Source organism: Periplaneta americana, chromosome 8, assembly GCF_040183065.1.
Source record: "Periplaneta americana isolate PAMFEO1 chromosome 8, P.americana_PAMFEO1_priV1, whole genome shotgun sequence".
Taxonomy (NCBI): Eukaryota; Metazoa; Arthropoda; class Insecta; order Blattodea; family Blattidae; genus Periplaneta; species Periplaneta americana.
Window position 1 is genome coordinate 128,939,549 of NC_091124.1, and position 22,578 is coordinate 128,962,126.

Genomic DNA, 22,578 nt, shown 5'->3' on the forward strand with positions numbered 1-22,578 from the left:
TTGCCTTGAACTCGGTAGACACATGCCCGACCTTCCCTTCTACTCCTACTCTCTCAACAGAAACATTGTTACCCTACTGTGCATTGCGAGTGTTTTGACAAAATGATGAGTTGTAATGTACTGCCACCTTTAGGTATAAATATTTTGCATTATTGGTCTGATGAAAGTAGTGCCCAGTTCAAAAACAGGTTCAATATACAGTAAAATTTAATGATGCACAGGACTGATAGCAACCTAAAGATTAATTGGACTTCCTTCAAAAGTGCCCATAGTAAAGGGACTATTGATGGACTGAGTGCCACTGTCAAGAGAAGTATATGGCTGGCTGTATGTTTTAAGGTCTAATACTGCTCAGGAATTTGCAGAAGCTGCTGCAAAAGTAGTAAAGTAGTGACTATGATATTCGTAAGTTCAGATGAGATAAGGAGAACTACTGAAACAAAAAAGAATATTGGGAAAAAACCTCTTCAGTTAAAAATATCCACAAATCTCATTAATTTGTACACCACTGTCCAATGGAAACTTTGGTATGTGGTTACAGTCATCCTTCAGGATGTCAGAAAAATGTAATTATGAGGTGCAGTGTCAACTAAAGATATTAATACTTCACCTATGGGGACCACTGGTTCTTCTTGTAAAGACCTAAACATTGGGGAATGCTTTGCTGTCCTGTATGAAAATGAATGGTGGAAAGAAACTATCAATAATGATGATGTAACTATTTTGGTCATGAAACCTATGGGCTTTAATAAGTTTCTGTTGCCTACGAAGTTAGAGAAGGATATAATAAATCTGTAGTGCTTGGGAAAAGCGGCACAAGTCAGAAATGTTAATTTTACAGGAGAAGGAAAAAACTGTCTTCACACTGGTTTATGTGGATTTGATTCTATTCCGTATGAATTATTCTAATGAGAGAAATACGAGGCATGTTCTTAAAGTAAGTTCTGTTTTCAATTATAGCTGTCGCATCGCTGCAATCATTATTTTGTGCATGCGTGTTTTCTTCTTCAGTCCTCAGGCAAGCTGTGCATGCAGTTTAAGAGCTTCAGTCCATGTGTGTGGTTAGTTGTGATCAGTTGAAATATTTAAAGTGTTCGAGCACCCCGCCAACTGTGAGATGCGGTCTGTTATCCGTTTCTTGAATGCGAGAAATATCAAACCAGCTGACATTCATCGTCAACTTTGTGAGTTGTATGGTGATGATGCCATTAGTGATGGAATGGTCAGGATATGGGTTAGGAAGTTCAACGAGGGCCGCGTCTCTGTACATGGTGAGCAGCGTACCGGTCGGCCATCTTTGATCAATGACAATTTGGTGCATGCTGTCGATGAAAAAATTCATGAGGACAGGAGGTTCACAATTTCTTCGCTTTCCTTGAATTTTCCACAAATTTCGCGGAGTGTTCTCTACAAAATTGTGACAGATCGATTATGATATCGAAAATTGTGCCAAGATGTGCCAAGATGCTCACAGAGAAACACAAAACCAAATGAGCTTCTAGTGCATTGAGCTTTCTCACACGTTACAATGAGCAAGGCGATGAGTTTCTTGACCATATTGTGACAGGTGACGAGACTTGGGTGTCTCACATGACATCTGAATCGAAGCAGCAGTCCATGGAATGGTGGCACACTGCATCGCCAAGGAAAAAGAAATTCAAACAAACCATGACAATACACAAGATCATGTGTACTGTTTTTTGGGACAGAAAAGGAGTCCTACTCATCGAATTCTTGCCTCGGGGTGAAACCATTAATAGAGAAACCTATTGTCAGACCTTGAAGAAGCTCCGTTGCAAAATTCAGAACAAGAGACGTGGGATGCTGACCGACGAAGTTGTGTTGCTTCATGACAACGCTCAGCCACACACAGCTCGTGACACCCAAAGTCTCATCTCGAAATTTGGCTGGGAACAAATTGACCATCCCCCCTAGAGCCCGGATTTGGCTCCGAGTGACTTTCATCTGTTCCTGCACCTCAAGAAGTTCCTCGGTGGTAAACGTTTTGATGGTGACGAAGTGAAAACAGCAGTGCAGGAGTGGTTCACATCGCAGACAGGCGAATTCTACAATGAGGGGATAGAAAGACTTGAGCCAAGAATCGATAAATGCCTCCATAATGGTGGAGATTATGTTGAGAAGTAATTGAAGTGTGGGGAATACAATGCAACAAAAATGGTTTGTAAATATCTTCCCATTTACTTACTACACCCTTTTGGAATTTAATTTAAGAACACGCCTCGTACTTATGTCTCTTTTCCCAAGCGAGCAGATGTTCCGTAAGCTGTCAATAAATTAATAAAAAATTTTTGTGGAAACTGACTTATGACACTTTTCCCAAGCATTACAGAAATGAAGTTGGATTTTATTCAAACTTAAAAAAGTGTTCCTCATTCTGTAAATAGTCGTAGACAATTTGCATTTCCAGCTGATAAAATTAAGATGGTTGAATCCAAAATTCAAAATTTGGGTATGTCAGGTACACTTTGAAGAATCCTTTAGTTATTATTGTTAAGTTAAGTTGAATAATTTAATAGTAGTGTCTCCCATATGTAACCAAGTACTTGTCCCATATGTAACTTACACTACTTTGTAATTGAACATGTAGGAGAAAACCTCTGATCTGATAGCACATGTTAAGTATATAGTGTTATGTGTGCTGAGCACCAAAAAGCATTTTTAACTATACAGAAAGTAGTTTCAGAAAAAATGGAGTGGAAATAAACCAGTTAATAAATGCTGATTTTCTGTCCTGTACGTAACAGGTGTTAATTTTTTTTGTCTTTGATTGAAATGAGATTTTGGATTCCTGATTTTGATATTATGTAAGGAAAAGCATTCTGTTGAATTACTATATGTAAGCCTGTACTTACTTACTGATGTTTAAGGAACCCAGAGGTTCATTGCCGCTCTCACATAAGCCCGCCAATGGTCCCTATCCTGAGCAAGATTCATCCAGTCTCTACCATCACATCCCACCACCCTCAAATCCATTTTAATATTATCTTCCCATCTACGTCTCGGCCTTCCCAAAGGTCATTTTCCCTCCGGCCTCCCAACTAACACTCTATATGCATTTATGGATTCGCCCATATGTGCTACATGCCCTGCCCATCTCGAACGTCTGGATTTAATGTTCCTAATTATGTCAGGTGAAGAATACAATGCGTGCAGCTCTGCGTTGTGTAACTTTCTCCATTCTCCTGTAACTCAGTGGCGTATACTGGTTAAAGGGTTTGGGCTACCGCTGACCCTATTATTACACAAAATATATCTAACAATTACTTTAATTTTAATTACTATGGTAAAACTATAATACAAAATTATTACATTATGTTATATTATAAACTTTTTCTTTTGTAATTTCCTTGGGCTACCGCCAGTAGCCCCGGTAGCCCGCAAAATACGCCCCTGCTGTAACTTCATCCCTCTTAGCCCCAAATATTTTCCTAAGAATCTTATTCTCAAACACCCTTAATCTCTGTTCCTCTCTCAAAGTGAGAGTCCAAGTTTCACAGCCATACAGAACAACTGGTAATATAACTGTTTTATAAATTCTAACTTTCAGACTTTTTGACAGAAGACTAGATGACAAAAGCTTCTCAACCGAATAATAACAGGCATTTCCCATATTTATTCTGAGTTTAATTTCCTCCTGAGTGTTATTTATATATGTTACTGTTGCTCCAAGGTATTTGAATTTTTCCACCTCTTCGAAGGATAAATTTCCAATTTTTATAGTTCCATTTCGTACACTATTCTGGTCACGAGACATAATCATATACTCAGTCTTTTCGGGATTTACTTCCAACCCTATACTTATTTGAAGATTTCGTAATAAGCTGTTTTTTACGGTGATGGGTTGTTAGCCCTTCGCCCAACCCCCAAGCTGGAGGACCACCCCTTATCGGATGTCCACGACTGCTTATTCAATATATTCGCAGCTACTCTCCATATCTGGAGGCTGTCTCCTCTATCCACAACCTATCCATAAGCCTGTACTCTTAAAAACTGTACAAATTATATTGCAGCTCAATTAAATGTATTGCAAAATGTCCCTGTATAACTTACAAATACTGTGGCTTATCCTCAACAACTTCACAAATTTCAATACAATTTTAAAGGAAGCCATTCACTGAGGTATGTAACATATACGCAATGTCTCAGCAAAATTGGAAACAGTGAGTGACATGGTCTGGATGAATTGACATGGAATGACTCTACCACAAAAATTGATAGTGCACTGTCTACTGCAAATATTGAACTATTATCTGTGCAATGTAAATCTGGTGTCCCTGATGGTGGTCTTAATTCAAGTACATATAACGATTATTTTGTCAAGAACGAAAAGGATAACTACACATGAAAAATATGTACCTGTAGAACCTAATACAGCTGAATAGTATTCTGTCGCATATTTTGTTGGATACTTAGCACATATATGTAAGAAGCAAAATTAATGTATTAGATGTAAAGACTTCCTAACTGAACAGACAAAACTGACAAAGAAGCCAGAATGTTTATATTGTATTTATTTACTATTGTGTTACCACTTTCAGGTATAAATGTATGTACCATACATCAGGTTCTAGTCAAGTCATATAAGTACATTGTATACAACAAAAGAATTGAGTGTCAATGCCAATTACACACAGAGAGAAAGATTGAAAGTAGCTGTCAAAGTGGTGTCAGCAGTGAGGTGCAGACAGGTGGGATTGCTCGGACGAGGTGGAAGGGATAGGCAGAAAGAGGGGCATCTCATTTTCGTGCTTTTCCTTACTGATAACTAGGGCCCAGATGTTTATAACATGTCATATTTTTTTCCTTTATGTTTTTGCCATAGCAAATATAAAAATGATTTCATCTAATCTGATTAGAATTATGTAATTTTTATTGGTCACGTAATGTTATATTTTCGTTTTTTAAAGTTGTTTTGTCATTTTTCATATTATGGTCATATTTTCAATCATTTTTCAAATTTCTTCCCATGCTTTTGTCTTTTTTATTCCATCTTCATTTATTTGTTTACAGCCATCTCAGAGATGGGTTTTGAACATCCCTGAATTGTTGCTTGTAATTTCTCAGCATTTTCTTTCTAAAAATACTTTCACAAAACATATAGGCTATTTTGTGATATTTTGTGAATTAGGAGAAAGAGAGAGATGCGTAAAAAGGGACAGATGCAAAGAAAGTGAATGAAGAAATTAGGTTGGCTATTGTCAGTTTTCATGCCAAGAGCAACTGATTCTGTAAATAACACTGGCCAACAATGTTTTTATAAATGTCGGTTGCATGAGATTTTTTTCACTGATTCTTAATATTTTTGACGTGCTGATTTCAAACCTGAAAACGGTTTTTTTCTCCATGCTCTAGTTTTCATGTAATTCGAACTTCTGCATTCCAGCCATTTGTTTATTTTATCGACAGGTAATAAGGTAATATTGCTTAGACATGAATATTGTTTCCGTTGTTATTTCACATCTGATCATGGCTACAAGGAGACGTCAATGTACAAACAACCCGACAGTTTCTGCTACATTTGTGGATATTTCACTCTTATTCGACAAAGGCGTAAAATAACATCCTTTGTGAGTCACACTTATAAAGCATACTTCGGACTTACTATTGGGGACCAAGACAAGAAATGGGTCGCACATGATGTGTGTCACAATTGCGAAGAAATGTTGCGTGATTGGTCAAAAGGGAAACATAACAGTTTACCTTTCGGAATTCCCATGATCTGGCAAGAACCAAAGGATCATACAAGTGAATGCTATTTTTGTCTCGTCAATACAAAGGGTACTGACAAGAAAAACAGACACAACATCTTATACCCCAGTATCCCCTCAGCAATTCGACCTACTGTGCATTCTGATGGAGCTACCAGTTCCAGTTTTTAAAGGGTTTACTACATCTGCAGATAAGGATAAAAATTCGGAGACAAGGATGATTTTTTTTCATTTTATTGGGTTATTTTACGACGCTGTATCAACATCTAGGTTATTAAGCGTCTGAATGAAATGAAGGTGATAATGCCGGTGAAATGAGTCCGGGGTCCAGCACTGAAAGTTACCCAGCATTTGCTCGTATTGGGTTGAGGGAAAACTCCGGAAAAAACCTCAACCAGGTAACTTGCCCCGACCAGGATTCGAACCCGGGCCACCTGGTTTCGTGGCCAGATGCTCTGACCATTACTCCACAGGTGTGGACCGACAAGGATGAGACTGAAGGAATAGCACAGGACGAGTATTCTTCTAGTATTGAAGAGTCCTTAACTACTCAGAAGATTAACCAGCCTGAGCTGAATGACCTTGTGTATGATTTGGATCTCCCCAAACATGCAGCTGAAATGTTAGCCTTTAGATTGCAAGAAAAGGGATTACTGAGCCCCAACACAAAAGTTTCATACTTCCAAAAACGGGAGGAGGCTTTTTTTTTTTTCTTCATATTTTACAGAGGAGAATAAGTTCGTTTATTGTCATGTGTCAGGTCTTCTACAGAAATTTGGCGTTACATTATAAAGTGCAAATTACTGATGTTTATTTGTAGACAGTTCTAAGCGCAGTCTGAAGTGTGTTCTACTACATCATGGAAGGTCACCCTGCGACTCAGAGCACAGCAACCAGTGGTACAGGAAGAAGTTGGGAGGTGTGGAAATGTAAACACAGCTGTTTCGGACCGTTCCCTGGTGGATTCCGGTATGCAGTCGTAGCCTCATTATATTAATGTCTGCAGATGTCTTCAAAATCTGGTTCATCATCTGTGAGAGCAATATTTAATATTTCTAACAAATATTCATTGCTCAAACGAGACCTATGTTCTGATTTAAAATATTTCATTTCAGAAATGTAAAGGGCCATCATGACCGATGTAAGCTGGTGGAATAAATATATTATATCATATCATATTTCATTAAGGAGAATAATTGTTCACATGGATATGTGGAGCACAACATGGCTAACATTTTGGAATCAAATTTACGAAGGATAGAGTATTTTGGGTTTGGCAGTATTTCAAAAATGCTTGAGCCATATAGATCTTGACACCTACTTTTAATGACTATGTCATTTTGCATTTCCATAACTTCCAACTGTAAATTCAAATGCACGCTTCGCACATCAACAGTCAGTGGATTAACAAGCAAAAAACAATCATTTTCCCTTTTTGGAAATCTATAAATCGCCGACAATTAAATTCTATATGTAGGTTTTCTAATAGATTGCTGTAATTTTGTAGTGTCACATTTCCTAAAGAGTTGAGACTAGGAAAATGGTACAGGTTGTTTTCTAAAATTTGAGATTTCTACAGATCTAGTTTCGAAATGAATGCTTTCACGTCTCCATACACATCCAATTATTATTTTTTGTTTTCCCTGCAAATGTGTATTTAACTGATTCAAATGTTCACAAATAATGGTCAGAAATTCCAGCTCATTTTACGAATCTTCGTTTTCCAACTCAGGAACAGGTAATCTCTGTGTTCACATGAATTCAGCAATTACCTCACGAAGTTCGAAGAATGTGTAGCAACCAACCGTGGCTGAGCCACCTCACTTCAGTGTAGTAAATTAAATCTTCATAATGTTGCCCCATATCTTTCAGAAATGTTCGAAACTGAAGATGATTAAGTGCTTTAGATTTTATTTTATTGATTGTCTTTACAACAGTGTTCATGACATCCATATTCATCACTTTTGTACACAAGGACTCCTCATGGATAATGCAATGAAAATAATATACTTTCTCATTTATACCCATCTCTTGTAAATATGCTCTCAGTCTACCAACAAAACCTCTGGTTTCACCAATGGCTGGGACGCCATCTGTTGCAACAGGCATTAATTTTTGCCAGTCCAATTTCTTATTTGTAATCAATCAGCCGTATTTGGCTAATTGTGCAGTATCACTTATATCAAAACTTTCGTCCAAAGCTATTGAAAAATGTTCAAATTCATTTAATTGCACTGACAACGTTGTATCAATATATTTTGATATGTCCTCTACTCTTCTTACTATGGTGTGTCTGGACAAACACACTTTTTCAAAATGTATTTTTTCTTGGGGACGAATAATTTCAGCTAACTTTAAGACATACTTTTTCACAAATTCACTTTCAACGAAAGGTTTCATAGCTTTACAAATTTCCCACGCTACACAATAACTGGCTATTAAGACCTTTTTTTGTCATTTCATCTTCTTTTGGTTCAGTCTGTTCTTCACTTTGTTTATCATAAGCGTCCTTTAATTCTTGTCCTTTCCATCCCCACAATCTGATGATAATCTTTATGATTCAACTGATATGGGCATCTAACATTTCCCTTAACTGATAATTGCATCTAACATTTCCTTAAAAATCCCTAATAGCGTTTTGGAATATAGCAGACAGGTAACATTTTCTCCACTTGCTATACAGAAAAAATCTTCTTCCCATTCTCCTTTAAATTTGCGCTTGTTTGAAGAGGTTGAAGATTTTCAGAGAGACATTGTAAATGTTAATCCGCCACGGCTTGTTGACTATTTTGAAGTAGAGGTCTGCTTGTTTCAATCCACATGACACAGTAACTCATTCGAGATTGCGACTCAAATTGAGTCACGACACAGCAATTGCCCAGCTATGTACTACATAATGATATAATAATAAATGTGTTATATAGCAATCAATTTATGACTGTGTATGTTTACGTTTGTACCACCGAAGAAATTAGACTATATTGCAATTTAATGTTTATTAATCAACTAATTTTAACAGAGTATATGAGTGTATGTGTTTTAGTTTCTATTACTGAAGAAATTGAGAATATATTACAATTTAATGTTTATTAATCAGCTAATTTTAAGAGCGTTTATGACTGTATGTGTTTCAGTTTGTATTACTAAATAAATTTAGAATACGAGGCGCATCCAGAAAGTAAGTTTCCCGATTTTTTCCCCTTGAAAGTTAACGTAATTAGCCGTGTCAATTGTGCATGCGTAACAGGTCTATGACGTATCAATCATATGCAGCCGGACAGGTCCCGCCTGGTGCCAGTAGCGTGGCAGCAGTGGATCGAAATGGAAGCTCTTATTCCTTCTCCCGCCGCCTGCGAGGTTTGGTCGGTGATAAAGTTCTTTAATGCACAAAGCATTGCGCCAATTGAAATTCATCGGCAGCTCTGTCAGTTTATGGGCCGAACATCATGAGTAAGCAGATGGTGCGTCACTGGTGTAGGCAGTTTTCCGAAGGTCGTCAAAGTGTCCATGATGAAGCGCGCAGTGGGCGACCGTCCCTCATCAATGATGATCGTGTTGAGCTGGTGCGGCAGTGCATCATGGAGAACCGTCGCTTCACGATTACGGAGCTGAGCAGCCATTTTCCGCAGATATCGCGATCCTTGTTGCATGAGATTGTCACTAAGCACCTGCTGTTCAAAAAAGTGTGTGCCAGGTGGGTGCCGAAAAACTTAACACCCAAACACAAAATGCAACGTTTAGGAGCAGCACTGACATTTCTGCAACGGTATCACGATGACGATGACGAATTCCTCGACAGGATCGTCACGGGTGATGAGACTTGGATTTCGCACTTCACCCCGGAAACCAAGCAGCAGTCAATGCATTGGCGGCATAGTGGATCTCCAGTCAGAACGAAATTCAAACAGACGCTGTCGGTACGGAAAGTGATGTGCACAGTGTTCTGGGACAGGAAGGGCATTCTGCTCATTGACTTCCTTCCAAGAGGTGAAACAGTGAACACTGACCATTACTGTGAAACACTGCGAAAATTGCGACGTGCCATTCAAAACAAGAGGCGTGGAATGCTTACTGCAGGTGTTGTGCTCCTCCATGACAATGCTCGTCCACATACGGCTCGGCGCACAGCAGCTGTTTTCACGGAATTTGGCTGGGAATTGTTTGATCATCCACCCTACAGTCCTGATCTTGCTCCCAGCGATTTTCACGTTTTCTTGCACCTCAAGAAATTCCTGTCCTCCGGTGAGCGTTTTGGCAACGACGAAGAGCTGAAGACATCTGTCACACACTGGTTCCATTCCAGGTGGCAGAGTTCTACGACAGAGGGATACAAAAGTTGATCCCACGATACAAGTGTCTCAATTGTGATGGTGGCTATGTTGAAAAATAGCTGAAACATTGCTGTACCTGTTGCCAATAAAAGTTTTCCTGGAAGTGTGTGTTCTTTTTTTTTTTTAAATAGGGAAACTTACTTTCTGGATGCGCCTCGTATATTGCAATTTAATGTTTATTGTCTAGCTCATTATAGGACAGTTTAATTAAAAATCTCTCCACATAAACTAAACTATGAGGTAAATGAAAAAAATGAAAATTGAAATTTTGACATATGTTGATTGCAAAAAAAAAAACAGAGTTTTCAGAAAAAAACTAACCTCAGCTCTGAAATCAGCACCCACAAATTAGTTAATAACAGGTGTTGATAGAAATGCAACAAAAAATTTGTTGGCCGTGTAACTTTAGCAGGTAGAAGTGTCTTCATGGGGGTACCAAGGAGAAGGGGTGACTGAAGGAACAACTATCCCTCAGTTATTGAAAAGATTTTGCTGCATGGTGTTGTGCTCCATTGAGATCTCAATACTCTCACGTTATCATGCCTAAAACTAACGGTTCGATAAGTGAAAAACTGCTAGCATTTGTATGGGGAGTTTGGAGATATGAATTTCAGCACATATGGCACAATTCTAATCTGTAAGCTGTGCGAAGATAAAGTAGACTCTAAAAGCGATTTAATGTGGGACAGCACTACAGTACGGCAAAATACAAAAACAATTTACTTGAAATGTTGCATCAGAGAACCGCCAACAGCTCCTGTTTGAGAAGACTTCGTCATCGTCTACCACAAGCAAAATGTCTGATTTTAATAAGGATTTATGTACAATGATGATGTCTGCTAATATACCGCTGGAGAAAGTTAATAATCAGCACTTCAGCAATTTTCTGCAGAAATATACTAATCAGCACATTCCTAATGCAACAACACTTTGCAAGAACTATGTGACTACCTGTTACGAAGATGTTTTAAATAAGATACGATCCTGCATTGTTGATAAGATCTGGGTTTCTATGGATGAAACCCCCGACACTAAAGGAAGGTATGTAGCAAATGTTGTTGCTAGTGTTTTAAGACTGATCAGGAGAAAAATTTCTCATTTCCTGTGAAGCATTGATGAGGACTAACCACTCAACTATTGCTGTTACCTTCAATAACGCATTGAATCTGTTGTGGCCTGAGGGAGTGAAGAGAGAAAATGTTCTTCTTTAGTAAATGATGCAGCTCCCTATATGGTGAAAACTGGCAAAGGTCTGCAGCTTCTCTGCCCTAAAATGATACATGTAACATGCATTGCACATGAACTACAGTACATAGGATTACAGAAGAAATTCGGGGAAATTATCCTGATGTGGACAAGTTAATTGTAACAGTTAAAAAGATCTTCATCAAAGCTCCACTTTGACTGCAGAAATTCAAGGAAATTGCCTCTTCTGTTCCTTTGCCTCCCCAGCCCATCCTCACACGTTGGGGAATGTGGCTTAATGCTGCAAACTACTACAACAGTCTAATACATATGCTACAGTCGCACAACTCAAACACTCTTTTTGCTAATACTCAACAGCTGATGCGCCAGTAGTGCTCCAGCGATTGAAATGTATGTAGAGTACATATGATAACACAGCAGAGAAGTGATACTGTGTAGTTCATTTGATATTTTTATGCCATACAGTAACTGTATATGGTTTTTATTAATTTTATTTTAGGAACCTGCAAGACTTTTACACCCAGTTAATCTGAAAAAAAGTTATAAGTTCGAGAAATTGAGAATAAACTTAAATCCTTCTGCTTCTTACTTTCAAGTGTATCATAGTTTGAGATACCGTATATAATTTTTCGAACCCGGATGGCAAATTCAGTTTATTTCTAAATATATTTGTGCATCATTTGAATTCTGTGCATATTTCCTGTGAGAAAAATCAATATTAGTAGCCTCAAAAACAGGACAACATTTCAGTCTTAGCCAGGAGAGACAATATTTTTTTTATTGTAGATCTTATCGAGTGGCATACTCCACACTATTTCCTCAGAAATTAACTATGTTCCATACCAAAAATTGGTGTAAACTCGACAGCTGATGTAAACTTGATAATATAAAAGGAGATTTAACCCATACGAGATGCACTAAATATATTTTGAAGTTCACTTGGACGCGCTTCCGTATAGGGGCAGCGGCAAATTGGGATTATGGTTTTTTTATGGTAAGTTTGCTGTAATTTGCAATAGGCCTACATGTTTAGTTTCCACATGTAGGCCTACTTTTAACTTATCCTACTTGTACAATACATTCACATGCATCTCAAAAAAAAAAAAAATCCCGCAAATACGTATTTTCACTTTCAACCCTTTTATAAGTATAGGGCTGCAATATTCTGACACAAATTATTCCATGAAATATTATAATTTTCCTATATAAACTTCAAATATATCGCATTCTACACAAAATAATTAAAAAAAATTAAAATATGCAAATCTATGGGAAGGTGACCTAACGTAACCTAACCGGGTTTATATGACTATAGGATATCGTTATTGTTTTTATGAGAATATATGTTGGCTAGATTGGAGAATGGAGTGATGTGATATTATGACGTCACATGACGTCACTTTATGGATGGCGGTGGTTAGGTTGGTAGATATGTAAATTCTGTTGGTGGTTGGTATTCATGAGGTTTGAATGGCATACCGGTAAAGGGTGTGTTTGGATGGTGAGTAAATCATTCTATTATTTCTTTAATTCATGAGTCGTTGCTAGTAAATCATTGTATTATTTGTTTCGTTTGTGAGTAGTTGTGCTTCTGGTTATTTGTTTGGGAATGGAGTGTGTTGCTGGGCCAAGTGGTGTGAAGCAAAGGGTCAATCATTGTATTTCTGATTCATAATCTGATACTTCATCTGATATCTGCCGTAGTGCCTCGGGTTGGGGATTTGGGGGATGTTCTGAGATATTCATTTTTAGTTTTATTATTTCAGGATTAGGGGAAAGGTATTGCGTTTTTGAGGGAGAGGGGTTTAATTTCCCGTGAATATTTTTGTCCGAAATGTAACAAGGGAATGGTCGAGCATTCTGTTTCTGAGAGCCAAACCAAGGATCGTTTTCTGTGGTACTGCCGAAAGGACAATGTTTGGCGGTCCATAAGAAAGGGTTCTTGGTTCAGCAAGAGTAAGTTGTCTCTTTTGAATATTATGTGTTTGACTTTTATGTGGGCCTGGAAGCAACGGATAGATTTTGTTGTGAATGAATTGTGTGTGAATGCGAAAACTGTGGTTGATTGATTTAGTTTTTGTAGGGAGATGTGTAGTAAGTTTGTTGATAGGAGGGGGAAGATTGGGGGGCCAGGTAGGATAGTGGAGGTCGATGAGTCGTGTTTTGGTAAAGTGAAGTATCATAGAGGGAAACCAGTGAAGAATACATGGGTTTTTGGTGGGGTTGTTCAGGGTTCTGGGGGGCGGGATTGTTTTTTTACTGTTGTTGATAAGAGGGATAAAGTAACTCTACTGAAGGAAATAAAGAATCATATTCGGGAGGGCAGTGTTATTTTTTCTGATAAGTGGGCGGGATATGGGGGTTTGAATGATGAAGGTTTTAGACATTTCACCGTGAATCATAAAGTAGAGTTTAAGAATTATGAGACTGGATGTTGTACCAATAGTATAGAGGGCATGTGGTCAGCTATAAAACTTCAGGTTGGGAGGAGTAAAAGGGTGGCTTCTACTTTACAGGGACATTTAGATGAGTATGTTTGGAGGAAGAATGTTAATGTGGGTGATTGTGTTGTGCGTTTTTGAGAGATGTGAGTGTTTTGTATGTTCCAGAGAATAAGGATGTGTGAATGTTTTTTTATTTAGGAGTGATTTTTATTTTGTTTTTGTTGTAATTATTATTTGTTGTTATTATCCTTATTGTTTTTGTAGAGGTTACATTTTTTTTCGCGAAGGAGAGCGTTTTATTTGTGTTTTATAATGATGGGTATTCTTTTGTTAGGGTAGTAATTACGTATCAAGGATAGTGTTTAATTTATTTATTGAAGAAGTGTGTGTGTGTGTGCGTGCGTGTGTGTGTTTGTGTGTGTGTGTTTTTTCGTTGTTTCTTTTTAATTTGTTTAATTTGGAGTTCAAAATTGTGAGAGCACTGCGGTAGGAACTGGTTTTTTGTAAATGATTTGAAGGTCAGTTTATTTAAATTTGATGTTTTTATTATGTTTTTGTGTTGTATTTGTATTATTTGTGTGAAAGCCGAGGTATGTGAGAAGGTTAGTTGAGGTGATATTTGAGTGACATGAGATGAATATATGTTTTGAAATTGTTTTGCTGATATCGTATTTTGGATAAGAGCGGATGGGCTCTGTTCCAGAATGGGATATCGTGAATTGTTTTGGTGATATCGTATTTTGGATAAGAGCGGATAACCTAACTGCCCTCTCAAACACTTCTAATTTTACCTCCTCGTAACTTGCAAAATAACCCCAAATCAACTAACTACACGCCCAGATCAGTTAAAATACGCTATCGCAATGCACAAGTGGAAGAACTGCACGAACACAATTCAGAAAAAAATTCCAAATCTAACCTAACCTCGATAACCTCTTTACCATGCTCTTGGGAACACCAGTCACAAAAATTCTTGCCACTCATCACGCATAATATTACACAACATTACATAATCACTCTAGGCAAACCCCACTCTGTAGAGTTATACGTAACTACATGCTGTATCACTGTTGCACTAAACTGTATGGTTTGTTTTCCTTAAAAATTGGAATACCGTAACTTACCTTACATCTTTCGAACAATGCTGCCGAAGATATTTCTTCGCACCATAGTGTCACAAAATCCGATAACATTAGCTTGTGATGATCTCTTGTGCTATCGTTCCTAATAATATAGTCTTTGTCCTCCACCTCGATCAACTTCCACATTATTTGACACAAGAAAAGTGATACTGTGTATTGTTCTCTCCTGCTCAAGTCCTGAGTAGTGTAGCCAACACCTGGTCCTGGTGACGAAGAACAAACTGATATGTGATCAAGGGCGTGTTCCACGAAACTAATAAATTAATATCGCTTTTACACCATTCATGAACTATGGACAAACATATATATATTAACCATGGATAAATGTATATAATTATTCATCCATGCATCAAAGTTTTGCCGCGAGAAAAGTCGTCTGCTAGAGCAACCTATCAACGAGCACAGAAGACGTGCCCATTACTTCTTCTTCTTCTTCTTTTGTTTTCTGACGCCATATCGATCCTCTTTCGTTCGATTTTGGCGTCGTGTTTTGTGAAAACTATAAAACGTCTTTGGTGAAAACCTGAGAAGATAAAAAGAAAGGAGATAGCGATCCATGGGGAAATGCTTGCAAGCGATGGGACGGATGTGACGTCAAACTACACCTTTTGTCCCATAATTCTCCGCGAAATACCGCCAAGTATTTAATTTTGCTACAGGCTGTTATGTCACATGGCGAAATTTAAATGTCTAATTCAAATTTTAATAATGGTTAGTTGTTGCGTTTGTGGTGTAACAGCTAAACCAAAATCTTCAGGAAATACCGTGACCTTTCATATCTAAGCATTATACTGTTATATTTATGTATAATGAATGGAATTCATATAATAGTATGTAGACCTAACCATTATGGCTTACGTTCTTTACAGATTTCCGAAAGATTTAAGTCGTAAAATTGAATGGCTAAAATTTATAAATACCGTACACCAAATTGGCAGCCAACGGCAAGAAGCGTTATTTGTTCGCAACATTTCCTGGAAGAATGTTTTGACAGGTCCTCCTCCTGCTCTAGTGTTAGACTGAAATCAAACGCAGTTCCAACTTTGCACGTGGAAAGACTTAAATATGTAAGCATATCATCCACCTATATATATTTAGAATTTAACAATGATGAAGTACAGTGCATTTAATTATAGTCTATAAGATTTCATATACAAATTAGTCTAATTTTTTTCTCTTCCCTTTGAGGTTCGGCATCATAATCCAAGAGACTCTAAAAGAAGTTCCTTATATAATTTCAATATCATCAGAACTGCCATCAAACTCTGACACACCAAGAAAGTTGGGCGAAAAGGAGGTTAAAAACAACACTGGATAGTAATCACCTACCAGTCTGTTACAATTCTACACAGAATTCCAGCACTTTTTTCTCCAGAAGAAAAACACTGGCTATAGCCTATGCAACAAATGCACACTTTTCTCATTTTTCTATAAATTTAGACATGATAAAGTATAGCTATATAACTTAGTACTGTGTTAGGCCGTATAATGGTCCATCTATATAAAAGATAGGCCTATATAAAAATGTGGCCTACACTTTTCTGAACATTTATTAATAAAACAATTGATCATTAAAAATGTAATTTAGCATTATAATAGGATTGTATATATTCTTTGTACTGTATATAAAAATGTAAAATATTTTATAGCCTATCTTAAAAAAATAATGCAATTTACCAGCATTAGGCCATGTAGCAACTACATGATAAAAATAATAGCCTACACTCTTTGAAAATACTGCAGCCTATAACATTTATTGTCGAACAACCTTACGTAATTATATTTATCATGGTTGACCTTCACCCTGTACTTTTCTGTATAGTAACTTACGATACTTTAGGTTCGTTCCAACAAGCGGTTCATGGATCACTTCATGTACGGTTCCTGTACTAAAGTGAGGATCACGTAAGTTCAGTTCCCAAACAGCAAATATTTCCGCCTTGTCAGTGTTGCCAACTGTTACCAGATATCACCACATGTAGTAAAATCACGATCCTATCTACTGAATGACTTCTTTACTCACCGTACTTTACCTTAATGTTGGAAGGTTATTCTAAATAGTTTCAATAATAATGAGAAATGTATTGCTATGTTCTATTCTTTTATTCCTTTACATTATTATTAGTATTAGCATTAATAGGTTACTAGACGTAAATATACAACAAAGTATAGTATATAATATTCAAGAATCAAATCTGTTCCAAGACCAATTAAATTATTGTCACTTCACTTCAAAGATTCCAGCGTACATATACTGTACTTCCTAAAGGTAGATAAATTAATAACCAATTGACTTTTGGTTGGAATTCGAATGAACTTCTGATTATCTTTTGAAATTAGTAAGGAAATGGATAATACAACTAGGCTAAAACTGAAATAATAATAAATCAACTTACAAAAATAATTTTGGTCCTTAAAAGCCATAAGTAATTTCACTTCTAGATACCTTTTTAAAGATTTCATTTGTTTGTAAATTGCTTAATAATGTTACACTTACACTTATTATTTCTGCAACTCCACGTCTGTCATTGAAAAAATGTATGATACATAACTGTGAAGTCTCTTTTTGGCTCTTGTGTCCTAAATTTAAATAAGAAAAAACAAATATTCAAGAAATGTGAGCTGGTGAAAATTAAATACTCAATTAATAAAATAATTACTACCAAAAGAGTATTTTATTAATTCTATACAAAAGATGGATTACACAGAACAGATGGCCAGAAATCATAGATTTATACACAACATACAGCATGAAACGATCATCAAAAAATGCTTTTTGTACACAATAACATCTTTCAAACGAAGTGAAATAGCCAATAAGTTCAATAAATATTATGCTAATAAGCAGGGAACGGATTTATATGGACTAAAAATATATGAAATATGTAAATATATATGTAGTTATTTTTACCAAAATATGGAATTAAATATGGATTTTTACCAAAATATGGAATTAAATATGGACTTAAAATTATAAAAAAATGACTATGTACGTTAAATATTGGTACATTTTAATCAAACTAAACAAAAAATATAATGGACGTACCTTATCTTCCAATGTAGTTTCAACAAAACACAATTTTTATTGTCTGTTACCATAACAATAGGTTACAAACATTTCTTTCAAGTGCTGAAAAGTGAATCTTCTTCTATTGTCTCTGAGGATAGATTTATACTGACTAAAAGAGCGTTCGACGTCACAAGAAGTAACTGGTACATAATTCAATTTCACAATGTCTGCTGGGGATAAGTCCAAGTTAATCTTCACTGTTGATTCACCACTCATCACAGCAACAACCTTTTGTAGTTCTTCATATCCAGGGTTTTTTGAAAGTACAGTGTCCACCTTAGCTCTTACTGCATCTGCAACTTTACCTCTACCACGATTCAGTTGTTCCACAGTACTATTTATAATTTCAAAACTTTCAGATAGTGAAAGGTGCCTATTTTGGAGACTTTTGAGCGTTTTTATGATGCATGAAAATGTATGCTGAATGTGAGCTAAGTCATTCTTCACACTTATGTCACAGGTAACTGTTTTCGCAGTATCAATTGAGACTGCATCTTCAGAGTCCAATGCAAGGAGAACATTGTTAATAGAGTCTATATGTTCGGCATAATATTCAACTGCTTCTAGCCATGTACCCCATCTAGTTAAAATTGGCTTTGGTGGCAATGGAATTTCAGGGTACATTTCTTTCAACACGTTAACTCTACTGGGAGCTTTGAGAAATACTTTTTTCACTGATGAAATCAACAAATCTACTTTAGGGAAATTGTCTCTGACCACTTCTGCCACACGATGAAATGCATGCGCCACACAAGTAAAATGAGTCAATTTAGGATATACAACAGATAATGCTTGTCCAGCTTTGACCATATAAGGGGCAGCATCGCTAATAAAGAATAACACATTATCGTACATAATACCCTTTGGCCACAGGATACCCATAGCTTCGTTGAACAGTTTAACTATAGTTTTGTTATTGCACTTTTCTAGAACATCACAATGTAAAAGAATTCGTTCAGAATATTGTTCACTTAACAAACCGATAACTACATTACCAACAAGTCTACCTTCTTTGTCGGGAGTCTCATCAATGGAAACCCAAATTGAACTATCTTTAATTTCATCTCTTATCTTCTGTATTGTCTCATCGTAGATGGATGGAGCATACGTCTTCCTAAGTGTTGACTCATCCGGGATTGTATGTTGAGTATATTTTTCAAGGAATTCCCTGAAGACCTTATTCTTTAGTTTGTAGAGAGGAATATCAGCAGAGATGAGAGAACGGCACAGGTCGATGTTAAACTCAGATCTTACATTCGATGTTGTTGGTTGTGTTAAAAACAATTGTCTCTGCTTGGAATTTAGTTGTTTGTTGGCCTGATGTTTACTAGTTGTAATGTGTTGTTGCACCAGGAACTTTTGTGTAGATGATACTGCACACTGACACAAATTACAAAATAATATTTTATTGTCAGTTGATAAACCATCTTCTTTAAATTCTGAAATGTAACTTGTTAGTTTTGATTTTAAATTGACTGAATGACGTACTTTTGGCATATTTACCGTCTTTATAGTATGATTTACAAAACTGAACCTATGTGTACTCTGACTGGCATTTAACTGTTGAGCTGCACAACTGAAGTCTGTTAAAAATTTTAAATTAAATTAATACAGTTTTGTAACTTACTTTCCCATTGTTGATAGGACTGCTAATTTTCAAATAACTCTGATGTTAAAGGGATTACTGAACATGTGTTTAAATCTCTATTGTTGAAATGTATTTTTAAAAGTTAATGGAATTTTGTTTTGTTTTATTGTTAAACCTAATATAATATGGACTGTTTTATATGAAATATGGAAAATATATGGAAATTAACGAAAATATGTACTAAACTCTAAAATATGGAAAAATATGGAAAATAAAAGTAGGATTTTTCAACCCTACACATTGTGAAACATAAAGATAATGCAAAATATAAATTATATTAGCTTTATAAGTAAATATGTATTTACATATAAATCCTTTCCCTGCTAATAAGTAATAACTATAATTAATAATTATCTACAAGCTGTAAAAGGGAATAAAATAGTATATTGTTGAAATTAGGGGGTATGGTTTATTACGTGTATTTATAATTTTAATTACTTTTTCTACATTTAATTATATTTTAATTTCTATTAGATTAGTTGGTGGTGTGGGTGTTAGTTTTATCTGTGTACGTCAGACTATTAAGGAAAAACTGAAAGAAATATTAAATCTACAATCTACTTTATATAACAATATTTAATCAAGAACTGAATATTACTATTAATTTAATAACATAAGACCCAAAACATCTCCAAGTCCAGACAATACACATGCTGATTTTCTTAAATATGTTGGCAAACAAGCAAACTCACTACTTTTATCTTGTAATCTCATCTAAAATACAATATCTGTCTGGAGAAAATCTATCATAACATCAATTTTGAAAAGCAATTATTCAACTAATATCTTTTCGAGTTATCGACAGATACCACTTACCAGTATGATAGCCAAAATTATGGAAGAGATGATTTCATAGATTGAATTGGTTCCTGGAATCTAGTAACTAACTTTCATCTTATTGAGTTGACTTTAGAAAATTACATTCAACAAATGGACAGATTTTAAATTTTAGTCAAGATATTAAAGATATTTTAAACAGAAAACAAAACACCTTAGCAATTTTAATTTATTTTCAAGGATCATATGGCTCTGTAAATATAAATCACTTAAGAAACTGCAAACTTAGGGTGTCCATGATAAAGTGTTACACTGGGTCAGTGACTTGATTATTTGATTCATTGTCACAAATATGTAAATAGAGACAGATTCATCTGGGCTTCCCACATTGTTGTTTTCAGGAATACATTTTCCAATATTAATGTCGATGGTCTAACTAAAGAAATAGATCTTATGATAATCTCATCATTTGCAGATAATATGGTTGTCTAGAACAAAAAATCACAGTCCACAAATATTAATAAACTGAGCCAAAATCCCAACAGACTTTTTGACTCTACTTGGAGAACTCAAACTTGCTCAATCAAGGGAAACTTTACTAATAAAACACAATCCCAAGTTATTTCAAAATGAATAGTATATAAGTTAACTTTAACAGATGATGTTAAGAAATGTGATACTTCTCCAGACATTTTAAAAATCATTAGAAACGATAAATGATCTGGTCAGTGAGTAACTACATACAGTATTTTTTATAGATTTATTTTATTTTATTTGCCTCAGCTGCCAACATACCAGTTACAAAATCACTACCATTTATAGTATTTGTCAGTATCGAAATTCGAAACGAAGTTGGCAAAAGAAAATTCAACCTTCAAACTAGAAAATCACCATAATCCACTAGCATTTGTAGTAATGGGGGAAAAATGGTTAGGTTTCACCCTTAGGGTATCAAGTTACCTGGTCTTCCCTATATCTTATGCGCATGCCCTAGTTGAGCATCTGCTATGGTACGGAAACTGGACCGGACGCTGTTGGAACGCTTTCGCGGATCGTTATGTCCTAAATCCAGAGATGCTGTAACTGTAATCATCTTTGCTAAGAATGGGATGCTTATTATTATCGTTTCGCAGCTAATTCTAATTGCAGAAAATAGAATTTCGATCATTTTCTATAAAAAGATGACAAAAAAAAAACATGGAAGGCAAGAATTCCGCCAATTCAATGTCGTGTACTGGGGGACTCTCATTTAAAAATAGTTCCTTTTTTAATTATTAATGCATGTACGTTATTTATTATACTTTTAATCAAAGCTGCATGTTGAAATTGTAATTAACTATTTCAATACCCAAATAATTTCCATTCCCTTTCTTTTTGGCGAGAGTTTAAATTAAATCTCTAGTTTTAATATTTGTCTACACTGTCACTTTTCATCTTTAACCTAATTGATGTGAAAGTCGACCGTGTCTTTCTTCAGTATCCAGGAGACGTTGGTGAGCTTATGCGCATGCGCGTCTCGCGTACTCTTCCGTACATGCCTCAATCCGCGGACTATTTCTGACCGTTCCGAACCCGTGTCAAAAGCTTGTTGGAACGCCCGACTGCAGTACAGGTTTCCAGTTCAGGACTGGTTCGGATTGTGTTGGAACGCTTTTTCTGTACTGCGCATGCTCACGATGGTTACGGACGGTTCCTGACTGCTGTTGGAACGAACCTTTTATAAAGCCAGGTATTTAAAAAATTAGACTCAACAGCAATATGTCCACCTATGTTCTATCTAACATATGAAGCTTCAAAAATTATATTTTGTCTTACGTAAATGGCTTAGAATGGATGTGGAGAGAACAGGAGTAAATTAGTAATTATATCAATGTATATTTCACTGTAGCTTTATTAAACGTATTATAGTTGTTACATGGACTGAACACTTCATTTCTACTTTCTTTTATTGCTGTTCACTATATTCAGAATATTAGCTTTTATAAAAATAACACCCGCTGAATTTTACTAGACTTTCAAAATATTCACAATACAAAACAGAAATCGTAATCGTAATACTACGAACACACTGCCATCGTGATCTAGACCAGGCCGTAATGCAGGTTGTGTGACGTCATTCGATGAGTCGGGCTTTTCTATTTGAGTATACGGAGCTGAGAGAAAGATATTACTTTATAGCGTGTCGGCGCTCAATTTTATTTAGTGTAATGTGTGTATAAGACCCCTTCACA

The 22,578-nt window shown here is 36.1% G+C and overlaps 1 protein-coding gene across 5 annotated transcripts in view; it reads right to left on the minus strand.

Moving 5' to 3' along the window:
• The window catches only part of LOC138705032 (non-homologous end-joining factor 1-like), a 77,219-nt gene extending 60,570 nt beyond the window's left edge, over positions 1-16,649 (minus strand). The window contains exons 1-2 of one of the 5 annotated variants that reach the window (XM_069833585.1): positions 16,530-16,649; positions 14,835-15,055 (exon numbers count right to left, since the gene is read on the minus strand). In XM_069833585.1, coding sequence (XP_069689686.1) covers positions 14,835-14,978 — 144 coding nt within the window. In that variant the 5' untranslated portion in view covers positions 14,979-15,055; positions 16,530-16,649. Of the gene's footprint in view, positions 1-14,834; positions 15,427-16,529 lie in introns of those variants that run through there. The other 4 variants (XM_069833584.1, XM_069833589.1, XM_069833587.1 and 1 more) reach the window with 4 other exon arrangements.
• Positions 16,650-22,578: the final 5,929 nt, after the last annotated feature.